The sequence below is a fragment of the Zalophus californianus genome, chromosome 16 (assembly GCF_009762305.2).
Source record: "Zalophus californianus isolate mZalCal1 chromosome 16, mZalCal1.pri.v2, whole genome shotgun sequence".
Taxonomy (NCBI): domain Eukaryota; kingdom Metazoa; phylum Chordata; class Mammalia; order Carnivora; family Otariidae; genus Zalophus; species Zalophus californianus.
The window spans coordinates 35,929,452-35,937,526 of NC_045610.1; the positions used below are offsets into that span (position 1 = coordinate 35,929,452).

The 8,075-nt window shown below is 60.1% G+C and overlaps 1 protein-coding gene across 1 annotated transcript in view; it reads right to left on the reverse strand.

Moving 5' to 3' along the window:
* ITGA3 (integrin subunit alpha 3) overlaps positions 1-7,251 on the reverse strand; it is a 28,607-nt gene extending 21,356 nt beyond the window's left edge. The window contains exons 1-2 of the mRNA XM_027568172.2: positions 7,127-7,251; positions 6,486-6,693 (exon numbers count right to left, since the gene is read on the reverse strand). Coding sequence (XP_027423973.1) covers positions 6,486-6,693; positions 7,127-7,229 — 311 coding nt within the window. The 5' untranslated portion in view covers positions 7,230-7,251. The remainder of the gene's footprint in view (positions 1-6,485; positions 6,694-7,126) is intronic.
* Positions 7,252-8,075: the final 824 nt, after the last annotated feature.

An 8,075-nucleotide genomic window follows, 5' to 3' on the forward strand; every position in this document is an offset into this window, starting at 1 on the left:
AGCCTGCCCAGAACCCATCTTTGGGGACATTGACTGCAAGTCCCTACAAGGGTGCTTAGAGCCCTGGCCACCCACCCCATCCCAGACAGGCGGCTAGAGGGGAGGAAGGCAGGTCAGCCTGGGCGCAGTATCTCTGGAGATGGTCCTCGGCCCACCAGCATCAGAAATCCCTGGCCTATTTGTTAAAAACCGGCAAACTCCTCAGCCTGCCACAGACCATCTAAATTGAATCTGGGGGTGGACCCCTGGAACCTGCCTAATTAACAAGTGCCCCAAATACCGTGCATGTTGGTTTGAGAAGACAGCTCAACCACCCTTTGCTCCCCAGGCATCATCTCTCCCTGAAGCCCCTGGACGTTCTGCCCGGACTGCTTCCCGGATCCTGATGGACGCGGCCTTCTGGGTGGCAGGTACCTCCTAGGTACCCCTCCATCTGGCCCCAGCAACACTATCACCCTGAGGCTCCCAGCTCAGAACCCGGGCCCTGGGCTGCCCGCCAGAGTCTGGAGGTACACAGCAACGCCCTGCCTGAAGCTCCCGCCCGGGACCTGTGAGTGAGGGCCCCCGGAGAGAGAGCAGGGCAGGGCCTGGGCATGCCTGGACCTGGGGTGCCTCCGCCCACTGGCTGTCAGGAATGCACCGCCTGGGGGTGCTGGGAAGGGGGCGGGACTTCTGCCTGCGCCTCACATCTCACATCTCTGGCTCCGACCTGGAGCTGGGAAGCGTCCCTGGGGGCAGGGGTGCAGCTTCTCCAAGCAGAGCAGTGCTAGGAGCTGCCGGCAAGGCGGGCAGGGCGCCAGGGTGGCAGCCAGGCCCGGTTAGTCACCCTCTGTCTGGCCTGGAGAGGGTGCCTGGTGAGCCCGCTGCCTGACCACCCATGGACCTCTGCCCCCCGCACGACTGCCAGGTGAGGGAGCGAAGCAAAAGCCCATGGGAAAGGAACCGAAGAGCCTGGTTCTCGGGTTTGTTCTGCCTCGTGAGGGCAATTTCTTTTCCCTCTCTGAGCTGTGAGTGCCTCATCAGTGAAATGGGGACAGCAGATGTCCCACCAAACTCAAGGGTTGTTGAGGGGAACAAATGGGTTCATTCTTCAAAAGGGCTGACTATGAAGTCATGGACGTGAGCACTCGGTCTGACTTCTGGCGGCATCAGGGACTGGCCTTCGCTCACCCCCAGGTGTTCCTCCAAGCACCCGGGAATTTTTGCCCCACCTGGTTAGGGAGTCTGGAACAGAGGGCAAAGAGCAGGCTAGTTGTTTAGAGGGAGCCGAAGATGGGACCTGGGAGTCCTTCCATGGCGGTGGAATCCCTGGGGTGGGGGTGGGGCACCAGCAGAGTCATGCTGGCGCGGTTGCCCAGATTTGGCTGGAGGCAGAGGCTCAGGGTTGGCTACGGTGAACTTGAAGGGGTAGCTCCAGGCCTCAGGGGACGAGGCGTCCCTGGGCAGCCCAGGCTGCGTTCCAGGGTGTGACATGCAGTGGAAGTGTTGCTGTACCCCAGCTGCAGCCCTGACCAAGTTGTGGGGGCATGAGGTGGCTGGGGAGCAGGGTGGCCATGACCTCCCAGCTTTGCTCATCTCAGAGGGAGTGGGCTAAGGGACCCCTCCTCTCAGCCTCCGGGGGTACCGAGCAGGCAAAGCCGGGCATGGGTGGCATTTGGGATTGCAATCAATCCCTTTACCACCTATACCCACTCAGCCCTCACCCTGCCCTAGCCTTGTGCCCACTGATGGGCGGTGGGGCAGGGCGGGTGCCCTAATTCCAGCCCCACAACCCAGGCTCCTCCCTCCCCAGAGAGTCCACAGGGAGCCCCCCTCCAACCCCCCCTGGGGTATTTTTAGCTCCTACTTGGCCTGCTCAGAGGCCCTTTAAGGCCCTCTGGCTCCCATCCCGGGATCCAATGGGTCTCCAGCCAGAGGACTGGGAGTTGGATGGGGGAAGGCATGTGCAGAGGGTCAGGTCCAGCTCCCTCAAGCCACAGCCAGGTGTGGGAGAGGCCTTCCTGGCACAGAAATGAAATGTAAAATAACCATGCAAATGAGCATCTCTGCTGCCTGCTGTTGGGGCTGGTCCAGGTCAGTGAGTCCAAAAGCTGACCCCTCCCAGACCACCAGTGAGTCCAACCTCCTGGCAGCAGTCAGAGGGAGGCTAGCAGGATGCTTTGCCCAGTTCTTGCAGCACAGAAGAAAGGAGATCTGACTTTCCCTCTCCTGGAGCCGGCCTGGGTCCCTCCGGGAGCTAGGGGGATGGATGAAATGACCTCTCAAGGGCTTTCCAACAGCTCCTCGGCCTCATCTTTGGCTCCAGCCAGACAGCCCCTCCTGGCCTCTGGGGAGCCCATGAACTCCACGTTCCATAAAAGCACTTCCTCACCCCCGTTCCATCGCTCTTCCTGGGGAGGGGGGGGGGCGCTCAAAGCTAATGTAACAGCCAAGCCGAAAACAGCAGAATCAGAGGAGGCTGGGGAATGGGGCCCAGGAGCATTCAAGGCACCAGGTTGGCTCACCCCGAAGAGAAGAAGGCTCCCTGGGGGGCACTGGGGTGGGGTGATGCTCAGATATACCGCCTGTAAGATTCAGGGAGGCGCCTGGGAAGCTTCCAGTTAACCTGGAGGGTAACAGGGGCCAGCACTCAGACCACAGGCCCCCATGCCTCACTCCTCAGGGTTCCCTGCCACTTCAGGCTGGGAGGCCGGTGGCGCCGGGCGCTGCTTCAGCTCTGAGACCAGGGGTGCGGGAGGGGCAGCTCTCAGATGCTGGATCCCAGCTCTGTGCCCATCCTGCTGCTCGAATTAGCCATCTCCCCAGAGGCTCCCGCTCCCATGGCAGCGGACTCGCAGGCCTCTCCATCCTCCCCCTACGTCGCCCTGACGCTGCCCACCCAGCCCCCTCTCCCCTCTGGTGACTCAGCTCTAGAACCAGAGCAACAGGCTGGAGGAAGCAAGAGAATGAGAGAGGACTGGAGAAAGAGGCCTTGGCCCCAAACAAGGCTGTTTTTCTCACTTCTTCTCCCTCTTGCTGACTCCTTAGTATCTTTTCCATATTTGATCCCTTGGGGTGTTCTCCGTATCATCTACCCTCCATCCCTTGTGCTGCAACAGACATCTTCTTCCTCCTTTGTTCAGCTCTGGCCAACCCCCTTCCACTTCTTTTTCTACAAGATCAGGCTTCCCCTGCCTCCTGCCCAATTTCAAGCTCCTTGGCCTGGGCTGGTCACTGGAGAGAGCCAGAGGAACGGGGCGCTCCGTGTGCAGGCCTTCTGCCCGCAGCCACAGCTGTTCTGCCCATTTCCTCTGGCACGAGAAAGAGGCTGCCAGGTGCCTGCCCCTGCCCAGGGAAACATATTTTAGGAGAGAACGGAAGGTAAGCCCCGCTCCTACCTACCTCAGATATGACCTCATCGGCCAGGAGCCACATCCACCCCCACCCCAGGCTCCGCAGACACCCTCAATTCCACACAAGGGCAAAGGGGAGAGAGAGAGCCCCAGAGGTATCTTCCATAGCCCACAAGGTCAGGCCAGACCAGGACAACTGGATTCCCAGGAGGGAGCGACAGGGCAGGTGCTGAGGGCTGGGGGTCAGGGACCAGCTCCCAGAGGAATAGTCTCTGCTTCCCCAGGGCTTGTCACACATCTCACCCAGAAGCCCAAAGCACCTTGGTCCTTGGCCCTGCTCCTCACCCCTCACTTCTGGTGACTGGGAAGTCGGGGCCTGGGTTGGGGTGAACTCTGATGTTGTGGGAGTTCCCTAACTCTGGTCCAGAGATAAAGACAATGGGGAACGAAGAGGGCCCCCACCTGGGTTTTTAACCATTTCTAGAATAAGTCCTTCTTTGAGAATAGGACGAACGCCACGCTCTTCCCCTCCCCGTGCCCCCAGACGCATGATTTTCATGTATTTGCAGGAGCCCCCCGCATCTCCTGCAGACCTTCTAGGAACCCCAGGCTAAGAGTTTGTTCAGGATCAGGAAACCTCTCCTCTTTTCCAAAAGGGCTTGTAGGCTAACAGAAAATAAGACCTGACTTGTTGGTTCCCCTAAGCTGTGCACTCAGGCAGCTGTTCACATCTGGCTACACAGCTGGCCCAGCTGGCCCTCCCAAAGGGCCAAGGGGCAGAATTCAGTGAGAGGAGGAGATGAGCCAAGAGAGAGAACCACCCCTCGGGAAAGAGAGGATACCTGAGAGAATGGCCCAGAACTCTATCTAGAACTACCTGCCTCTCCACGGTTCATGAGTTTTAGAACCTTCTAGGCTCTTAGCAGGCGTAATGCTATCTCTAGCCGCCCAGGAAGAAAAGTAGAGCCCCTCTGCTCAGCCACCTTGGGTGAGGCCCATGGGTAATACTGGCCTGGCTTTGGCACAAGAGCCCTAAACTTCTCCCCCGAGATGCAGGCACGTGCAGAGCGGCTTACACACACTGGAGCCCCACTGGCAGCTCATGAAGAAGGCATGTTGTCCCCCCCCCCACCCTCCTGCCCCGTGGAGACATTAAGACTCAGATATTAGTGACAGATCCAAGACTGGAAACTGGCAGGGGGACTCTGGCGCCTCTTCTCCCTCCCCAGTGCCGGGTTGCCTCTTAGAGGCCAACAGAGGCAGGAAGGAGAATATAGATCCAGGTCCAACCCCTCTTTGCAGAAAAGTGGCCCAGAGAAGGGAAATATCTTGCTCAAGGTCACATAGCGGGTAGGGGGGTGGGGGGTGGGGGGTGGGGTTTACAGAGTCCATTATCTACTCCAGCTTTTCATTATTTACTCTCGCTTTCCTGATCTTTTTACACTGCGTTCCCTCATGTCATGCAGATTCAGTATTGAAAGTCTAAAAAATCTGGGGCACCCGGCTGGCTCAGTCAGTTAAGCGTCTGCCTTTGGCTCAGGTCATGATCCTGGGGTCCTGGGATCGAGCCCCATGCCAGGCTCCCTGCTCAGCGGGGAATCTGCTTCTCCCTCTGCCCCTCCCCCTGCTCGTGCGCACTTGTTTTTTCTCTCTCTCTCAAATAAGTAAATAAAATCTTCGGAAAAAAAAGAAATTCTAAAAATCTTTTTTCTGGGCTGGGGCAGAAAGAGCACCAATATAAAAACTTGCGCTGATGGTCACTTTTAGGGTCTCCGAAGGATGAAGGGCTGGCCGAGGGCAGCCCACACTTGTGGGCACTGAGCTGGGAAGGGTGTGGTGGCTTTAGCCTCTGCAGAACGTAGACAGAGGCCGAGTAGGTAGGTAGATTGCACAGGGGCTGGGCCAGCAGGGCAGAGGCCAAGGCTGGGGCAGAGTTTGAACTTTGGACATTCCAAGGTTCCTCAAGTTTCTGCAGGCCCCAGCCAGAGCTGGGAAAGGTTTCAATACACCCTGTATCAGACCACATCCTCTTGCTCAGCAGAGTTAGACACCAGGTAGGGGTAGATGTCTGGTAGGTCCCCTGACCCAAAGAGGTAGGTGGGACCTGTCTGACCTGTCCTAACTCCTTCCCTCCTGGGATAGCCTCCCCTCCCCCAGCTGCCAACCTGAGCACCGGAGCCCAGGGCAGAAAAGCTTCTGAAACCTAGACTTGCCCCTCTAGGCAGGAGTATGTCGGTGGCAGCGGGGGGTGGGGGGGGTGACATGGACAGCTGGATGCAATCTCCTTTGCTCCTCTCCCCTGTGGGTAGCTCTTCCCCTCCTTCTCCTTACAGCTGTCGGGGAAGGGGAACAGAAGAGAAAAACACCATTTCACTCTTCAAACCAAAACAAACACACTCAGGGTTGAAGATTCAGCATGAATCTGTGGAATGCAGGGAAGATGTCTGGTGGCAGGGCGTCCCTGCTGGGGGTGAGGTGGGGGGCAGGAGACCAAGGAGGAGTTGGGACAGCTCCCTCTACTTCCCCATCCTCAAGGGGTCAGAGGGAGCTCCTGGACAGTTCCAAATGGCTAGACTCATGCATCACCTCACCCTGCAACAGCCAAGCACCAAGCAGCAGCGAAGGCCCTCCAGTCTGGCTCTGCAGAGGGTGTGGCTGGCAGGGCCGGCTGACTAAACACGAGGTGCAAAGGCCCGGGTGCGCTTAAATACATATGCCCACAGGTTCTTCCCAGGAAATCGGGAAGAGGGATTCACTGGGTGTTCACCTTGCAGTTTTTCCCAGGTCCCAGCCCTGGAGAGAAGTATTCGTACATTCGTTAAGGTCGACAGAGTGGGAGGAGGCTCAGGAAACGGGGATCCCACTTCTACTTTCAAGAGAGGTTTAAAGCGCTGAGGGGCTGAGTTTAGACAGGCTCTGACCGGGTCAGCACTTGCCAGTGATTGCTGACCCCATCCCACACCCAATTCCTCCACTTCCCGCCAGACCTGGGCAGGGCAGGGCTGCCCACGTACCCCCCGCCCCCTTAATTCCCGTTCACTACAGCCCGCCGCCCGCGGGCCTGGAAGCCAGGCTGCGACTCGGCTCTGGATGGACCCGCAACCTGCACACACACTCTCCCCCCCACCCCCCACCCCCGCCGGCCTCACTTACAGGTAGCGCTGCTGCCGCTCCGTCTGCCGGTGGAGGGCGACCGAGTAGCCGAAGAGGCTGCCCGGGTTCCTGGCCTCCTTCACCACCAGGAATCGGGTGTCCAGGTTGAAGGCGGAGGCGACGCTGCCGCCGGCGGCTACCATCAAGGCGAGCGCGCAGAGCATCGGGCGCGGGACGCAGGCGGCGCGGCGGGGGCCGGGGCCCATGGCTGCGGGGGCGGGGGCCGGGGCGAGAGCGCGTGAGGGCGTGGAGCCTGGAGTGAGGACCGCTTCACCTGCTCCCCGCGCCACCGGAGAACACTGGGGCGGGCTGCGTCGCTGAGCCCGGCAGCGCTGAGAAGTTTCTGGCCCCCAGCTCCGGTCAGTTTCACGTCCGCTCAGGGTCTGCGCTCTCAGATTGAATCTCTCCGAGGTTCGCGGGTCTACTCTCCCGCCCGCCCGGCCGGCGGGTCACCGCACCCCGCCCCGGGCACCCTGCCCCCAGCTCGTCCCGGCCGCGCCCCCTCGGCCGCACTGTAGCCTTCGATCCCGGCTCGGCGGCGGATCTGGGAACGCAGAGCCGTCGACCGCAAGGAAGACCGGAGGGAGCGGTCCCCTCCGCGCGCGCCCCGCCTCCCCACGCCCAAGCCCGCACCTCCCCACCTTGCGCGCCCAGCCCGGGCTCCGCTTTCCTTCCGGGGAAAGAGAAAAGGTCTCGGCTCTGCCACCGCCTCTTAAAGGGGCAGCACGGCCCCTCCCTCCTCATCCTCCCTAACCAGGCTCCGCCCTCTCCCCCAAACACCTGCCGGGAGCCCCCAAAAGCTTGGATTTCCCCTCTCCGCCCCTTGCTTCTCCCAGGAAGCGTCACCTCCCGAGCAAGATGGATTGGACGGGCGGGGCCGGGGGTGGGATTAGTCCGGCTGCTTTGCTCCGGCTGCTACTGCGGCTGGAAAGGCCGTTGCAGGCGCGGCCACCTCTGCGGGCCCGCTGGAGAGCCCCGGCGGTGGCGCATCTGGGAAGAGGCGTCCGCGCGCCTCTGGGTGGAATGCCGGCATCGCCTCCGCTGCGCTGGGAGTCCCTGAGAGGCGGTTGGCGGTCTCTGGGCGTTCTTCCTCGCACCCAGGCCCTTCGCTGTCCTTGTCGAGATGTGTTTCTCTTGCCCACCCGCCCCCACCCACCCTGATCCGGGCTGGATATGGTCCCTCAGTAAAGCCAGACAGATATTTATTTATTCAGTGGTACTAACCAAGCATTGCTAATTTTGATAAGCGACAAGACAGCGCTTCCCCCTAAGGGCTCCGCCTTCTGGTATCCCTTATAAACCCTTCGGAGTGGAAATGAGTCCCTTCTCCTTAGAATGCACTGTGTGGCCAGGGAGCTGGGCCCACACTGTACCCATATCTCATACACTCCTGCCTTCAGGGCCCAGCCCCACAGATTCCCAAAAGTCTTCTCCTCCTTCTACCCAGGCTCAGCCTGAGTGTTTGGAGACTGGGCGGGGACGCCAGCCTCCATAGGTGTGTAGTGGGTGGCGCCAGGTGGAGGTAAGTGGGCGGGGCCCAAAGGTCCCGTCATCCTCAGAAGAACCTAACTGAAAGGGAACTTCAAGAGG